The sequence below is a fragment of the Gracilinanus agilis genome, chromosome 4 (assembly GCF_016433145.1).
Source record: "Gracilinanus agilis isolate LMUSP501 chromosome 4, AgileGrace, whole genome shotgun sequence".
In the NCBI taxonomy this organism is placed as follows: Eukaryota; Metazoa; Chordata; class Mammalia; order Didelphimorphia; family Didelphidae; genus Gracilinanus; species Gracilinanus agilis.
The window spans coordinates 276,426,081-276,443,766 of record NC_058133.1 but is presented as its reverse complement, the minus strand read 5'-3'; the positions used below and the strand labels follow the sequence as shown (position 1 = coordinate 276,443,766).

At 42.3% G+C, this 17,686-nt stretch overlaps 1 protein-coding gene across 1 annotated transcript; it reads right to left on the bottom strand.

Annotated features, from left to right (window-relative positions):
- Nucleotides 1-9,697: 9,697 nt before the first annotated feature.
- Nucleotides 9,698-16,329, bottom strand: LOC123245255 (MAD2L1 binding protein). The gene is made up of 3 exons (XM_044674046.1): nucleotides 16,293-16,329; nucleotides 13,989-14,266; nucleotides 9,698-10,198 (listed from the first exon to the last, which is right to left on the bottom strand). Exons 1-3 carry the CDS (start codon nucleotides 16,327-16,329, stop codon nucleotides 9,698-9,700), a joined length of 816 nt encoding a protein of 271 aa, XP_044529981.1.
- Nucleotides 16,330-17,686: the final 1,357 nt, after the last annotated feature.

Here is a 17,686-nt window from a genome sequence, read left to right as displayed (position 1 = left end):
CGGGTGAAGGGTTAGGGATGTCTCTTAATTTGAACTCCCTAATACTTTCCACATGGCTCTCCAGATAGACACAGGATGATCAGCATGAATGCTGCCCATAGGAATCATGCCAAAAAATTAGCTTGTGTGGTCCTGGATGAGTCAGTTGAAACTCTGAGCCTGTTTCTTTATATGATGAGGGGATTGGACTCTATATGCCTTCTGAGATCTCTTCCAGGTCTATCATTCTGAGGCTGTAATTGAACACCTCTAGCCAGGTAGGTCTCTCTAACATACCTCCTTTAGAGACCTGAAATTAGAGTCTAAGTCTTTTCTCCTACAATATGTTATACTTTTCTTTGATGGCCAACATCTCCCTCCGTCCTTTTTTGCCTTAGAGTTCATTCCTCACTTGCCATTCCTAGGAGATTGCCAAGCCTAGGAGGGGCTTATTTAAAATGATCCAGGACTCCACATTTAAATTATTTCTGGCCTAGATGTCTCAACATTTTTCACAAGGGAAAAACATTAAAAACTTGGAAGATATCCAGGAAAGTGTGACCACAGCGTTTAGGGGACTGGTGACCATGCCATACAGAGTTCAGTTGAAGGAACTAAGGAACTAAATGCCTAGAGAAGACAGAAGAGAATCATAGTAACTGTCTCTCTTTGGAGGATTGTCATAGGAAGGATTAGATTTGTCCTACATGGCTCCAGAGGGTCAATGGGAGGAAAGCTATCCTATATTTTTATTTGATATAATGATATTCAAAGGAAAGGGAATGCCTCAGAAGGTGAACACCTCAGTAGAGATATCTATACTATAATGTAATATAAAATATAAGAGAGGCTGTATACTAATCTAGACAACCATTTCTCAAGATTCCTTTTCCATGACTTGGACAAGAACATGTTACTACCTCTTCACAAAGGAGTAGCATTTAGATCTAGGGTGTGGATTGAGACATATAGTTTTTGGAAATGGCCAGTGCAAGATTTTGTTTAATTTGACTATACATATTTGTCACAGGAGTTTTGTTTTTCTTTTTCTTTTCAATGTGGGATGGTGGTAGTAGGGAGAGATAGGAGTTTTGTTCCTTGAAAAAAGAATTAAATTTTAAAATAAACAAAACCAGCAGCTTGGACAAGATGAACTTAGGTTCCCACCAGTTTATAGAATACCAAAGAAGGACAACCAACCATCAAAGGAATGAGCAGGATCCCACTGGCTCAGGAGAACCCCATTCCTTGCAGATCCCTATCTTTATTATCAATCATCATTTTAAAAAGGTCTTTTGACCTTAGTTTCTTCTGATGGAAAGGTTTATGAAACATCCCAATCAAAATCTTCTTTGCCCAGCCAAATGGAGCCAGATAATTATTTGTTTTTGACAAACATTGTGTGTCTTCTGTACCAATATAATTTTAACTCCAGAGGCCTATTCTATTAACATCTGAAAAAAAGCCCTTTTTTCTGACCTCATTTGAAGGAAATAATCTTGATTCATCAACAAAGGTACATACCCTAAAAAATGGAGGGTTAAAAGCATGGAAAATATGGAAAATACTCTCTCTCTCTCTCTCTCTCTCTCTGTCTTTCCCTTCTGTCTTACAATACTGTATATTGGTTCAGAAGAGTGTTAAGAGCTAGGCAAATGCAGTTAAGTGACTTGCCCAGGATCAGATAGGAAATGTCTGAAGTCAAATGTGGACCTCCCATCTCTAAGCCTGCCTCTCAAACCACTGAACCACTTGGCTGGCCCCTCTATCTCTTTCAGTAAAGCATGAAGTCCCTTCTGTTAGGAGAATAAGTCCTGCTTAATCACCCCATAGAAAAGTCACATTCTTATGTAATTAAGAAAGGGTGGGAGTGAAGATGCACCCCATCCCATTATGGGTCAAGATTCATTGCTCCTCATGGATGAGATCTGAGAACTCTTGTTAAGAAGTCCAGGATTCAGCCAAAGTATAAGAGTTGCTGCATTTCCTAGCCTGTACAGCAGGTGGAGACAATAAACCAGCTACCCCCAGCTGGGATAAAAGACAAGCCCAGATGTCAGAATGACAAAGGCCAATGAGTTTGAAAAGAAAATGCTAAAATCAACATTCCTACAGACAATGCTGCCACCTAGGGTGGGGCATCAGTGCCAAGGTCATGCATCACTAAGCATCCCTTTCATGGTGGGGCTAACTCCAACTTGATAAAGGACTCAATAGCACATTTGACCCCAGAAAAATTGATCCCACAGGGCACAGGACTCCAGCACATCCTCCAAGCAGACATCTATGGCCTACTGCCAGAAAAAAAATATTACTTAGCACCCCTGGAAATTAATTTTTAAAATTTTAATAGCAATTAATAGGAAAGATAAATGCACCTGTGGCCATCACCACTCCCCTGGATCGCTGCAGCACCCACCAGGGGGCGGTGGCACCCACTTTGGGAATCACTGGTCCAGACTCTCCATCTTGTTTCTTCCTTCTCTCCCTTCCCATCAGCTTACAATAACATCCCCTGACTACTGTTTACAAGACCTGAAGGGGTGTTAATATGAGTTCAACATGAACAAGCTCAGTCCTGGGGTTATATACTTCCTCTTCTATATCTGGGTCTCATTAGCTGTCTCACACCCCAAGCTTTGGGACACTTCTCTGGCTGGCATAATGGATGCAGGGTTCCCCTATTGACCCTAGCTTTCTACAACTTGGCTCTCAGTGCCCTGCTCCCTAAGTAGAGGTACAAAGTTGTCAATAGGTTAATAGGTCCTTGTCCAAGGTACCCAGTTTATGATTAAGGAAAAGCTTATGGGCCAGACAAGATATCCAGGAAAATAATCCCTTAATGAGGTGAGGTGCTGAAAATATCATGTAAAATAATGGGAGTCAGCTCAGTGTAAAAATGTATTACAAACAATGGAGAAGAGGGGAAGGGAGAGAGGAGAAGAAAACTCAATGTACATCTCAGGCATATACACTAATATAGAACATAACGCACATGAGAGCAGCTCTGCATGGAAGAAACATGGGATCATTCAGCAGAAAGGGAGTCTTTCAGCAGGAAAGGTAGGCTCCAGGAAGGGGTACTCCTGATAGAGGGAAGATTATGCTCCAAAGTGCTCTTCTGGGAGGAAGGTTCTTATACTATGATTTTGGATATCCTCCCTAGAGCTGGTTGAATTACATATATCAGGAATCAAGGCAAAACATTATTTGGGGAGTTATCAGGGTGATAAATAAAACAAGTTGGTGGTAGATTATTTGGAGGACACAGTTACTTCCCACCCTCAAAAATATTATTGTTAGTATTTTTCCATGGGTGAGTTCTATAAACTTATAGCCTCCCTTTAAAAAATAAAAGAAACCCACTCTTCTGCCTTGGAACCAGTCCTTGGTATCAATTCTAAGACAGATAGTAAGGGGTTTACCTTCTGTCTTAGAATCAATATTATGTATCAGTCAGTTCCAAAGAAGAGCAGTAAGGACTAGGCAATTGTGATTAAGTGAATTGCCCAGGATCACACAACTAAGATGTATGAAGTCAAATGGAACCCAGGTCTTCCTGACTCCAGGTCTGGCGCTCTATCCACTGTGTTATATAACTGCCCTGATAGCTCCAATTTTTAAGACAGGCAGCTGAAGATAACTCAGCAAAGGGCAGCAGTAAGCAGCAGGGTCAAATGGAAGAATTCCTAGTAGGGCAGCTGCACAAGCAATAATTGCCCCAGCTCTATACATTTCTTTTATATGTTTCCTCTTAGAGTAACATGTGACTTTTGAAGGTTATGTCCTGGTGTGCATTTTCCTTATTTATCTTGTCAAGCTCTTTAATTGTCTTTTTGTTTTCAACTATGTCCTTGGGCTGCTCTAGTGAAAAAGAAATACTAGCTGTGGGCTGTAAACTGTCCCTTCGAATACATGGTAACCAAAGCATGCCTTGAATTTAGGGTTGCTTTTAGGGGGTTAACATTTGACAGGGGCTCAGGACACTTAAGAACTTTGGGAACTTTATTTTTGAAAGCATTTTGCAAACCTTAAAGCACTGTATATGTTGGCTTTTAAATTATTAATCCATCATCAACCCATCTGAATAGGTAACATGATGGGCTGAATTTCTCAAGATGCTAATTAAACACAAAACTTTAAAGTGTCATAAGTCTTTGTTAAAAATACTTCCAGGGGCCAGAATTAAGCAAAACACCTCAGATCTGGCCCATGGCCAACCAATTAGCCAAGAAATAAGGCCCAAGTAACGATTCAGCCCTTGTGACTCACCATTGATGAGAGAAAAGAAAAAATAAAAACACTTAGGTCTAATTAAGGTGGTAGCTGTGACCTGTAAGGCTCTCCCTTGAAAACACATCCCAAATGAGTTTTTATGAGGGTAGGAATTCTATATCAATACTACTACTAACAGGCGCTTACACATTTGTGGTGTTTTTAGGTTGCAAGGCCCTGAGGTATGGCTGCAGAGTGATGGAAGAAAACTAGAACTTAGCCATTCAAGTGAATTGCTATCCCTTCCCAAAATCCAATTGGGGTGGTCATAGACTTATTTCAATGAAGCTATCTCCACTCAAAATACCTGTTTTGGAATTGCTATCAATTCTATGTATGTTTCCTTCTAAATTTAAGTGGTAGCAAGATTTCCTTCTTCAAAAATTGGTTCAGGGCAGCTAGATCACACAGTGAATGAAGTGTCAGACTTTAAGTCAGGAGACCTGAATTCAAATCTAGCCTCAGACACTTCCTAGCTATGTGGCAAGTCACTTAAACCCAACTGCCTAGTCTTTACTGCTCTTCTGTCTCAGAATTGATACCAAGACAAAAAGGTAAAGGTTTTAAAAAAAACTGGAGGCCAAAAATCAAGTAGAGAAAAGCTGGGTGAATTAGTTGACAAGGAATATGACAAAGAATTTATATTCTCCTGGAACAGAGATGGCAAACCTTTTAAATAGCAAGTGCCCAAACTGCAACCCTCACACTGAATATGATTTGCCTCCTTACCCCAGAGAGGGGAGGGAGAAAGCACTCCCATTGGGCTTCTGGGCAGAGGGACAGGTCATATGAGAAATGTCACATGGAAGGGAGAGGGGAGCAGCCCCCTCTGGCACATGTGCCATAGGTTTGCCAACATAGTGGAGGGTCCTATAAGTAAGCAGATAAGAACTTACTTGAGATGTGGGGAGGCCTAACTAGAGAAGATTAGGAGAGGCTTTGGGTAGGGGGGTGGGGGTTGACACTGAGAAAAGCATGGGATGTATTCTAGATGGAAAATGGGAATGAATGGGGCATTTCAGGTGTGGAGGACAATCTTGCCAAGGAAATGAAGGGAGATGGCATGCTGAATTGGGAAATGGAAGGCCAACAGTTAGTTGTTATCTAGAGTGGGTAATAGAGTATAATGGGGAGTAAGCCCAATAGGGTAGGCTAAAGCCAGACTGTGAAGGGCTTTAAATGCCAGGCTGAGGAATTTGTTTTCTTACTAGAGGCAATCAATAAAAAGCCTTTAAAGATTCTTGAGCAGGAGGCAGATGACCAGGTCAGACCTGTGCTTTAAGCTGATTATATCAAATCTGATCTCAGTCACTAACCGTGTGGCCCTGGGTAAGTCACTTAACGCTATTACCTAGCCCTTACCACTCTTTTGCCTTGAAACCAACAGTATCAATTCTAAGACAAAGATATGGGTTTAAAAAAAAAAAAAAAAAAAAAAAGATCGTTCTGGCAGTGATCTGGAGGAAGGGGAGAGGAAAGAAACTTTAGATAGGGAGATGAATTAGAAGACCTATGAAAATTGTCCAAAGTTGGAACTAATGTGGTGATCCTCTGGATTGTCCCAGATTGTAGAGATACTACAGAAGTAGAATGTACAGGGCTTGAGGGGTGACTTCAGGGTTAAACTCTGAGTAGATCAACCAAGGTAAACGGAGGGCTGGTAGTGCCCTTGGCAAAAATAGATAGCAACGCCAAGTCCCTTGAACAGGAAATTTTTGTTTGGTCCTTTCAGTCATATCCCACTCTTCATGATCTCATTTGGGGTTTTCTTGGCAAAGATACTGTAGTGATTTGCCATTTCCTTCTGCAGTTTATTTTATAGCTGGTGAAACTGAGGCAAACACATATAAGTGACTTGCCCAGGGTCACTCAGCTAGGAAGTGTAGGAGGCCAGATTTGAACCTAGGAAGATGAGTCTTCCTGACTTTAGCATTCTATCTACCTTGAAGCCTGGCTGCCCATGAACACAGAACTACAATTGATCATTTTAATGACATAGGGCATGTACCCCTGTATTAGTTTTGCAGTTACAACTACACACACCCAGTGGAGTCATGATCAACACACCCACCTTTCAAAACAATGGGTAATAAATAATGATAATAGCTAGCATTTATGTAGTGCCTACTGTGTGTACCAACTGCTAAGCTAAGCACTTTACAAATATCATTTGATCACTAAAAAATCACAGGTATTAGACTGTAAGTTTCTTGAGGGCAGGGGAATGTATTATTTTTCAGTTTGGTATCTTCCTTTCATGTTCTAAGATACTTGAGAGATGTTTGCTGAATTTTAAGAATATTAGCTGAAGGATTGTCTTCTCATCCATAGGTCTTTTACTTGAAAAGATAGTGGGAAGAGGGGGCAGCTAGGTAGCACAGTGGATAGACTGCCAGGCCTAGAGTTGGGAGGATCTGGGTTCAAATCTAGCCTCAGACTTTTCTGTGTGATCCTGGGTAAATCACTTACCTTGGATTACCTAACCCTTGCTGCAGTTCTGTCTTGGAATTGATACTAAGACAAGGAAGAGGTTTTTTTTTTTTTTTTTAAAAAGCCAAGAAGAGTTGAAGAATCATAGAGCATAGAATGTAAAGAATGGCATCATTTAGTCTTTCGCTGATTTTTTGGTCTTGGGATCCTTTTGTCCTCAAATCTTGAGGATCCCCAAAGAGATTTTGTTCTGTATATTCTATCAATATTTACTATATTGGGAACTAAAACCCTTTAGTACCACTATGATAATAGTTTTGACTTTGTAGAGTTCCTGAAAGTATGGTCTCAGAGACCCCAGACCACATTTTGTGAACCACTGGTCTTATCCCTTCATTTTTTTTTTTTAAGCCCATTCCTTCTGTCTTAGTAACAATTCTAAGTCAGAAGGCCAAGAGCTAAGCAAATGGGGTTAAAGTGATTTGCTCAGAGTCACACAGCTAGGAAGTGTTTAAGGACAGATTTGAACCTAGGTCTTCCCAACTCCAGACTTGGTGCTGTATCCACTGTGTCACCCAGTAGCCCTCAACCCTCTCGTTTTTATAGCTAAAAAATTGAGGTCCAAAGAGTTTAAGTGGCTTACCTAAGGTCCCAAAGCTAGTGCAGCAGCTGAGTAGGGGCAGGTATATGGCTCAATGGATAGAGTTAGGCCTGGAGATGAGAGATCTGGTTCAAATCTGGTCTTAAGATACTTCCTGACTATATGACCCTGGGCAGGTCACTTAACCCCCATTGCTTCTCTTCCTCCCTTTAGAAAACAACCAAGGTGGCCTGTTCTTTCCATTTGGTCTTTATGTATGTTCTTGCCTCTTAGTATAAATAAAAATTAATCTATGAGGTAAAAAAAAGTATTGATTCCAAGAAAGAGTAAAGCAGCTAAGCCATGTCAAAACCCAGGTCTTTTAAGACTTAGGTCTACTGAGATGTAGAATTCCCTGATACACGTTGGAGAAGAGAAAAAAGATAAATAAGCTCTGAAATTCAGTAAAGGTCAATCTAGGAGAAAAAGAACCTGAAACAACAGAGAAAGCAAATACAGTTCCGAAGGGATCAAGGAAGTCATGGTCAGAAAAGGAAAAATAAAAAAGCTCTTGAACAAAATGTCAAAGGATCGCAACAAATGCCAGCTTATCTCTTATCTCTGAGGCTGGCAAGAGTCCTGGAATGTCAGGGATTTGGAAGAACTATGGAGACTGTCTAATACAACTCTTCATTACAGATGAGGAAAGTGAGGTCCAAAAGACTAAGGAAGTGGCTTGCACACAGTCCCATAACCTAGAAATTTATGTTTTGAAGTACTGCTCCATGAGAACATAGAAATCTAGTAACAGGGGCTGCTGAGTGGCTCAGTGGATTAAAAACCAGGCCTAGAGGTAGGAGCTTCTAGATTCAAATCTGACCTCAGACACTTCCTAGCTGTGTAACCCTGGGCAAGTCACTTAACCCCCATGGCCTAGTTCTTAGAATTGATACTAGGGTTTTTTATTAGGAAAATTTTTTAAAAAGAAAGAACCAAGGGTCCTAGGATCACAGGGTGGTCCAGCATCTAACCCTTTCTGTGTGATAGATGTCCATTGTCTGGTGAAGCTTAGGGACCCCTTCTTAGAATGATTCTTTTCAATGCATAAAAGAAAAAGAAAATTAGTTACATTAATAGTTATAAAAAATTTTTTTTAACTTCAAAACCTCTATGTTAAGAACACCTGATCTAGTCCAACCTCATTTTTTAAAATGAGGAAATTGAGGGAAATGAGGAATAGGGAGATTAAATGACAGGCAGTTTGCATTAGAGGCAAAATTTAAACCCATATCCTTTGACTCAAGCCAATGTTTTTCTCACTGTACCCTAATCATGGCTCCTGTGTTAGAGGACTTTAATGGAGGTGACCTTGGGTATTATAATACTATAATGTAAACAACTACCTTACAGTTCTATTTGAGATTCAGAAAGCACTTTTTTCCCCCATAACAATTACAAGCATAATTCCAGTTTTAGATGACAAAACTAACATAGATATGAAATAACCAGACTAGGATTGTAAAACTTAATAATATTAGAGCTAGAACTCAAACAGAGGGTTTCTTGACTCTCAGAGCAAGGCTCATTCCACTACCTTTTTTCTGCCATCACTTTTCTTAGGGTTGTCTGAAACCTTTCCTTTCCATAAAAAGAAATCATATATTTGTACGTACCTCCTGATTCGAGTCTGGGCACAAAAATCCAAAGTTTTTAAGTCCTAGAATCCAGAGTCTATTCTAAACGTTGGGCAGAGAGAAATACTCTAGTGTCCCTCAAATCTATGTTAACAGGGCCTGGCACTCAATTATGCTGGTACCCCCTAAATCTGATGCTGTTTGCTAAAGCCTAATATCTGTCTCCGGTTATTGAACAGGAAGAGCCCTCAGTTGACAAGACTGGCCTAGGAGCCCCCAGGGAAGAGAAAGCAAATGAAAACAAGACACTAAGGTCTGAAAGCCTGGAAAGTCCCTTTAAGCCAATGGATATCCAGGAAAATTTAATATGAATATATTCATTTTTATATACAAGCTTGTTCAGTTACACCTACATCATTTTCACTGGAAAGCAACCACATATAGCTCAGGTCCATCCACGGCTGGGCAAGGTAAGGGCTCTCTATAGAAGCAGCCACCATCCCCATCTCAAACCTTCCCAGCCCCAGTATAGACTGATTGACAAATCCATCACTCTCTAGAAAAAAATCCACCCTTGGATTGGTAGGGAGACCTGGCTGTTCAGTTATCACAAGGTATCTCTATAACGTCACCCCCACCCCATACACTCCTTAAAAGCCCAGTTGGGAGAAAGCACCAAATCCCCAAACAGGACAAATCCTTTTGTTAACAAACTGCAAAGTTATCAAGCAAGTCATGAACCCAGCCCACATTGAACTAGAGAAACCAGCTGTACTATCCAAGAGAGCAAGAAGCCTCTTCATTCACGGAAGCCTTTGAGTGTCACTGGAGCCTGGAACCAGATATAATCATCCCAGGCAGAATCTGGGATGGGGGGACCCCCACAAGACAAAGTCACAGTCAACTTGTGGCCCCGTTTGGGAACCTGATAGTTGAGTTTGGGGCGGAACCAGTCTTCACCACACTCACGATGTCCCTGGGCCATGACAATGGTGCCCATGGCCGGGGCAGCCTTCAATTCACTGAAGGCATCAGCCATGAAGAGGGCACGGAAGAGACGGCGCAGGCAAGCAGATGTGCTAAGGCTCTGCCCCATCCTGCCCAGGGCCAGCCGGGCCAGGTCCAGCTCATAGAACTCCTTGGGGCACAATGCACTGCCCCCAAGAAGGATCAGCACCCGTGGCACTAGCGTCCTGGCAAAGAGGCTCTCCAGGTGGCTCAGAATGCCCTCCAGTTCTAGCAGCGCCTGCTGGAATTTCCTATAGCTTCTCTCGGCCTTCTTCCTCACCATGTCCTCTGCCTGTGGGGTGGTCAAGGAGAGGGAATGAGCATTAATGGCCCATGCTGGGCCTCTTTGATCTATCTCTCCTCCTTCCCTCCCATGCTCTAATACCACCTACTCCAACCTTACTATCCATTACCCAGGGATTAAAAGATCATCAGACTTAAGAGGTGGAAGAGATCTTCGAAGGCTATCTAGTCCAAACCTTTCATCGTTAATTGATGTTAACTGAAGGCCAAAGAGGTTAAGTGAGTGGCCCAAGGTCCTATAGCTCTAAATCAAGCATCCTTTCCACCACTCTTAAGGGACACCGGACACACCTCAAACATCTCTAATTAAACCCTTATCTTCCATCTTAGAATCAATACTGTATATTGGTTCCAAAAAGAGTGATAAGAACTAGGCAATGCGGAGGTTAAGTGACTGACCCAAGGTCACACAGCTAGGAAGTGTCTGAAGCCAGATTTTAATCTAGGACCTTATATCTATAGGATTGGTGCTCTATCCACTGAGTCACTTTTCTACTCCCAAACATCTCAATATTTGTGAAGCCATTATAGAGAAAATGTGTTTACTCATTAACAGTTCCTCAGTACCTCACCTGAATGAGTGGACCAGAGGACTGACTCAATTTCACCTTTGCTCTCATGTGTATATAGTGATGGTGGCATCACAGTATTGTTTACTGGTCCCCCAAAACTCCACCATTGAAAAACAGATACTCTGATTATCTCTGCTGTCCTTCAATTGTCAAGGGAGGTTACTGGACTGTAGCAATCCCATTCTGGGCATTTGCTAGGGCAGTGTCTAGAACAGAACCATATCAAAGCTTTGCCCATTGACAATTATCATCCAAATTATCATCAGAAAGCACGAAACCTCTCATAGTATGTGGTGACCAAATTGTGGCCATTCCTTCCATAACCTCCAAAAGCAAGGGAAGACTCAGAGTGATTGCTTTCTAGACAAGAACTTAAATAATGGACGAGAGTTGAGGCCGAGGGCAAGTAACAAGTTGAGTCATTGGAATGGGTTGTTCCAGCTCTTTCTACATCCTGACACCTCTCCTTTTGATTAGTTTATAACATAAATCATTCTAGGGAGCCTGTTCCCTCATCTGCATCCACCATTAATGAAATCACAAGCTTCTTTAAAAACTATCTTGCTCTAATTCATGTATAACCCAGTGGAATCGTTTGCCAACCCCGGGAGCAGGAGGGAAGAGGGGAAGGACACAGTATGAATCATATCACTTTGGAACACTTAAGTGTAAATTTGTTATTGTAATAAAATAAAGCTAAAACAAAAATAAATAAAAACAAACTATCCTGCTCAGTCTTGGAAACCAAGGGAGGCAATATCTTTGGAAATATTTCTTAACCTGTCAAGTGATACAGAAATATATATAATGAGTGCTATGATTGCACTGAAATAGGTAACTCCCAATGAGGAAACTCTCTCTCCAGTGCAGATGGGCTACATCTTTTCAGCATTTCAAAGTTTTAGAGAGTTGCCTGGTCTGGTCTGCCAAGAAGTTATGGGACTTGGCTGAGGTCACACATGTCAGAGACAGGTCTTGAAGCCAGGTCTGCCTGACTCCAAGGCCACCTCTCCAGTCACTACCACACTGCTTCCTCTTCTATTTGTATTGTCATCACACTGTCCAGTTTAAGGTATGGTACTTGCACAGAAGTTGGATTTAACACTGTGGAGAAGATAGGCCACCTTGTGGAGGGCAATTTCAGTAGAACCGAGGGATCAGAAGTCTGATTATTGGGTGCAATGAAGTGAATAAACAGAAGCAGCAGGAATGGGAGAGGTAAAAGATACCTGAAGAGCCATTTAGATGGACCAACTCATCCCTGAAGGGAATGGCTCACCATAACCACCCCCCCATACCCTGCCCCCAACAAATCATTCATTCATTTATTCATTCATCATTCAGTTTTTATTTGAAAGCCATCAATGAAGGGAAACCTATGGCTTTCTCTTTGCCAAACATTTCCAATTTATTCCCAACAGGCCTGAGGTTAGATCCCACCTCAGCTATTATGACCTTTGGGAATTTTCTCTAAGTCACTGGCCCTCAATGGCCAACATTTCACAATGTGGCATGGTGAGACTAGAATTGCTGCAGAGATATCTTGTTCTAAATTCTATAGTCTTGTTACAGGACAGGTGCCTGGTATGTTCATTTGACTTGAGAAATTAGGCTTTTTGTTACATTCTCATTCCTTCCACTTGAGATATGGTTGCTATTCAGCCAGGCTCTTAGAAACGAGGGAACAGAGTTAGGGGTAGTTCACTAGACACAGAGCTGTTAAATGTCTGAGGCCAAATCTGAATTCATGAAGCTGAGTCTTTTTGACTCCAGGCCTGGGACACTATACCACTTGGAAGCTAGCCTCAGATACTTACTAGCTCAGTGATTCTGGGCAAGTCACTTTACCCTGTTTGCCTCAGTTTCCTCATCTGTAAAACAAACTGGATGGGGCAGCTAGGTGGCTCAGTGGATTGAGAACCAGGCCTAGAGATGGGAGGTCCTGGGTTCAAATCTGACCACAGATATTAATCTGACCACAGATATTTCCTACCTATATGACCCTGGGCAAGTTACTTAATCCCCATTGCCTATCCCTTACCATTCTGCTTTGAAATCAATACACAGTATTGATTCTAAGATGGAAGGTATGGGTTTAAAAAAAAAAAAAAGAACTAGAGAAGGAAATGGCAAACAACTCCAGTATCTTCGTCAAGAAAACTCCAAAATGGGATCACAAAGAGTCAGATACAACTGAAAAATGACTGAACAACATTCAAATGTATAATATATAATTTAATGCAAGTCAATTAGGAATTTTTAAGGTTCAGAGAAGAGTGAAGTCAACAATGCCATAATAGTTAAGATGGTCAATCCAGTATATTCTCTAAGAATTAATGTAATTATCTTCCATGATATAAATGTTCAGAATATAGAGTTGCTTCCACAGGTATTTCAAATTTTAGTTAGAAATTATAGCATCTCAGCCACTTCCCAGCTATGTGACCCTGGGCAAGTCACTTGACCCCCATTGCCCACCCTTACCAATCTTCCACCTATGAGACAATACACCGAAGTACAAGGGTTTAAAAAAAAAAAAAAAAGAAATTATAGCATTTGAGTTGAAAAGGACCTTAGAGGTCATTTAGGAAATTCCTATGTAAATGAGAATCTTCTCTATAACATCCTTGACTAGTTGCTGTTCAACCTCCATTTTGGACATGGTTGTTACTGGAAAAAGAATCAAAGGCTTCTGCCATAAACCTCTCTCTATATACACATTATAGTGTGGTTATATATTTATATTTATGTTTATTGTTTATATTTATATTTATGTTTAATTTATATTTATTATATATTTATGTACAGCCTATAGAAACCCATCTTATTGCTTTAGAGTCACAAAACCTATACCCCTCCCTGCACCTCCTGCTTTTTTTTGCCCTAGACATTACTCATTATCCATAGTTTTGTCCATTAGGCAGCTTAAACATGTATCACATGGAAAGAGACAACTCTTAAGTCGTCTCTTCTTAGACAGGAAGGTATCTGTGACTAGCCTTCCTTGCCTTCATAGGCAGATTTAACAAGTTAAACCAAAGCATGTTTTTTTCCTGGGATTATGATTGGAGAAGTATCCCCAAGAAAATATATGAGGAACTAGGATGGGAAGGAAGGCCATGACTAATGCTATTTGAAGCTGAAATGGGAGCCATTTAGTCTAATTCCCCTCTTCCCACCTTACCCCAGAACAAAGCCCATACTCACCTGGGGAGAGGGCTTAGAGTAGAAGACAGTGAGCTGGTCATAGGGAAGTGGTAGCTGCTGCCTCTGGTACATGATATGCTTTAGGAGTTCACAAGCAAATCGGCAGCAGCCTTCTGAGTTCACAGGTCCTGGAAACACCACCGGGACCAGGGAGTCTCCAGGACAGAGGCGCTCTGGATTGCTGGAAGGGTCATAAGCTGAGGTAGACTCAAGTTGTTCTGTCTGTGGGGCACAGGATTCCTCTGATTCTTCAATTCCTTCCAACTCTGCAAGTTGGGCTAAATGAGAGAATAGTTTAAAAAAAAAAATCAGGTTTAATAGCCATGTTTTATTTTTGTTTTCATTTATTAGAATCTTTCTGTACTTAGTCCATTAATGACCTAACTAATGGTTCAGATCCTGTAGTGTAGAGTCTGTAAACTTGAATCTATCAGTCTTTGACATATACTTCCCCTGACTTGAAAGGAAAGAACAAAGCTCCTGGTCTTTCTCATCTAAGAATAAAATATCTAGGTAGTGGGAGAAGTCAGGCTCAAATGAGATAATTTATGTTAAGTAATTTTTAATTACTTTAACAGTTATTTTACATATGCATACATATATGTACATGTATATACAGATATACATAAAACGTACAGGTATATATTTGAAGGTGAAGTGACCTGCCCAGAGTCACACAGCTGTGTCTAAATCTAGATATGAACTTAGGTCTTCCTGACTCCAAGCCTGGTATTCTATCCACAGCACCACCTAGCTGCTTTATTATATATAATATACATATATACATATATATAACACACACAGGCACATATGTTGTTGTTCATTCATGTCCAACTCATGACCCCATTTTGTGGATTCTTGAACAAAAATACTAATAATGATTTGCCATTTCCTTCCCCAGTTAATCTTACAGATGAAGAATTGAAACAAATAGTGACTTGCTCAGGGTTACATAGCTACTAAGTATCTGAGGCCAGATGAAGATAAGTCTTCCTGACTCCAGGCCAGGCATACTATCCATTGTACTACCTAGCTGCCCAAAGACATACCATGGTTATTATCCTTCATACTCAGAGGACCAAAATGACATCCCTGGTGATGTCTTTTGACCTGAGCATAAATTGGATTTAAGGGAAGCCCAGTTGCACAAGGTCATTAGCCTCACTCTTTCCTCCAGAGTCACTGAGGCCCAGTGGCAAGAAAAGTCCTGAAGGCCTAGGATGAAGTTAGAGGTATTCATGGCTGTTAGAACAAATTATTCTCATCAGCCCCTGGGCTTGGGGTAGACACTTCCCTAACTCACCAACAGGATCTGTTGGTTACACTCAACCTGGTTTAATCAGTTTGCCTGGAAAGTTTTCTGGGATGTGGCTTTTATGAATGCTACAGCTCAGACACTAGCTGTGTGACCCTGGGCAAATCATTTCACAATTTCCTCATTTATAAAATGAGCTGAAGAAGGAAATGGCAAACACTCCAGTATCTTTGCCAAGAAAACATCAAAATGGAGTCACGGAGTAGGAAAAAAACTGAACAACAACAAAAAACGTGTGTATGTATGCTGTACATATATACACACTATATAGTCGAACTATTACTATTAAAGTAATAGTGAAGGGGTGAGAGGAAGAAAACCCACCTTATAAACTTAACTACAAGGTCTGCTAGGTCTGAAGACAAGGAAAAGGTCAGGAGAGTGGAGGGGAATCGGAGAGAAGAGAAATAAAAGGAGGAAGGACTTAAGGGGACTACAGGATTGGATATTACAAAGGGGGTGGGGGAAAGGGTGTTCTGGGCACTGGAGAATACCAGCAGAAAGTTGGGACTTTGACTCCAAGTTGGGGCTATTTAGGAAGAGGGAGAAGTCAGACTAGTAGACCAGAAGAGAATGAAAGCTCCTGGAAGGTAATACCTGTCTTGCTTTTATCCTAGTTTCGCAGTGCACCCCCAGCACCGAGCCTGGCTCAAAGGTGGGGCCTAATAATTATTGCTCGTCGATTGAATGGGTGGACCAGGGAGGGAAAAGCGCTTGACACCAAGTGGCAGCTCAAGAACTGCGCGGTTGGTTTGTTGATTGATTGGATGACTGAGAAGGGAGGCAGAGAAGAGAATATGTAAAGAAAAGGGAGAAGAGGCAGGACTCGGGGCGGGGTGGACATGGGGCGGGAACCGGCACGACCGACCATCTCCCGGGAAAGGGCTGATCCCAAAGCTCCGGGAACGGATTAGTGAGGCTGGGAAGGGACAAGCAGCAACGGCCCGGGCCATAATCATTCCCCGGAGCCGCGTTATCACACGCTTTACCATCATCCGCCGCCTCTTCCGGCCTCGGCTCCGCCATCACAACCTCCTCCCTCCGCCGATCAGTTTGAATGAATCCCTCCTCGCGGGGCACCTTGGGAAACTACTACTTCCGCTTCCGGCGAGTGGAGGGGAGGGGGAAGAGATGAAAAAAGTGGCTGTGCCATCTAAATTTGGGAGCAAGGAGTCCCCTTGCCTAGCTATACCTTCCTCTCTCATTTTCTAATAACGTCCAGTGCTCTCCAGGAACCCCCACATAATGCTTCCTCCCCTAGGAGACCACCCCACAGCTTACTACCTCACAGATACCCCACCCAGGACCACCCTTCCCTCCCTAGGGAACTTGAACAGTACACCCCGAGCCCTCCAGCCACTAGGTCTCCCCCTCCCTTCCCTGACACTGTGGTGACCTATGTAACCCCACCTGGCTTGTCCAGCCTTATCTCTTCGGTCAGTCTGGTCGAGAGGAGGCCAGGAGTATTGACCGATCCCACCCACCACCTCCAATCCCCTCTCCTACCACTAGAAGATCCCAACTAGGAAGGGCAAGAAGATGAGGGAAGGGAAGACTGTCCAAGTACTCATGGGGCAGAGTGGGTCGAGTTATCAGACAAGTGCAGCAGGGTGGCTATCAGCTTATCCTAGCGGTGGAGCGTGGGCCCTAGGGGGACAAAGGAACCTCCCCCTTCCAATTTCATCCTTTATTCTTTTGCCTGCCTTCCTCAACAAGTTTGCCTGGCTCAGTCCCCGCAAGAATTGCAGCAGAAAGGGTCCTTGGCTCCTCTAACTTCTCTGCACCCAATCAGCAAAAGGAGGAAAGGATCCTCTTGTGGAATTCCTGGACCACTGAGGAGGTCTCACTTGGTTAAAGTCAGCTGGTGTTTCGTGGTTCATTTTGCTTTATAGATTTCACTCTTCCAACCCGACAAGATCACAGAAACTGGGGTAGGGGAGGGCCGAGGGGAGAACGATGACCCACAGTCCACCACAATCCTTGCTTTGTGCTGCTAGATCCTCCTGCTCCCCCTCAGAACCCCAGAGAGCAACACCAGAGGTAAGTCACTGTCTCTAACTTGCAGAGAAACGAGTCTAGGTGGAGTGTGTTTATACAGTTCATAGAATGTTAAAGCTGAAAGGGAACTTTAGAGGAAATGGACTAAAGAAGGACTCAATCCATGTCCCAGAGCCAAGACTGCTTTTTGTTTATTATGCACCCACTGTTTGTGCACAGAGGGAAGTGAATACTTTGTGAGTCAGCAGAGGGGCCCAGGAATAGAAACATTGCGTCCTGACTCCTCGCTGCCCACTGAACTAACCACTCGATCATCCTGCCTTCCTGGTAACTCGTTCGTTAGTAACTAGTGCTAGATGTTTGTGCACCAGCTGGCAGCTGGGGC

Excerpts from the sequence above, each read along its gene's own strand:
- LOC123245255 (XM_044674046.1), bottom strand. The coding sequence starts at position 16,329 with ATGGCGGAGCCGAGGCCGGAAGAGGCGGCGGATGATG. Across the intron at positions 14,267-16,292 it reads GGAAGAGGCGGCGGATGATG|CCCAACTTGCAGAGTTGGAA; the intron begins GTAAAGCGTGTG and ends TCTCTCATTTAG. Across the intron at positions 10,199-13,988 it reads ACTCTAAGCCCTCTCCCCAG|GCAGAGGACATGGTGAGGAA; the intron begins GTGAGTATGGGC and ends ACCACCCCACAG.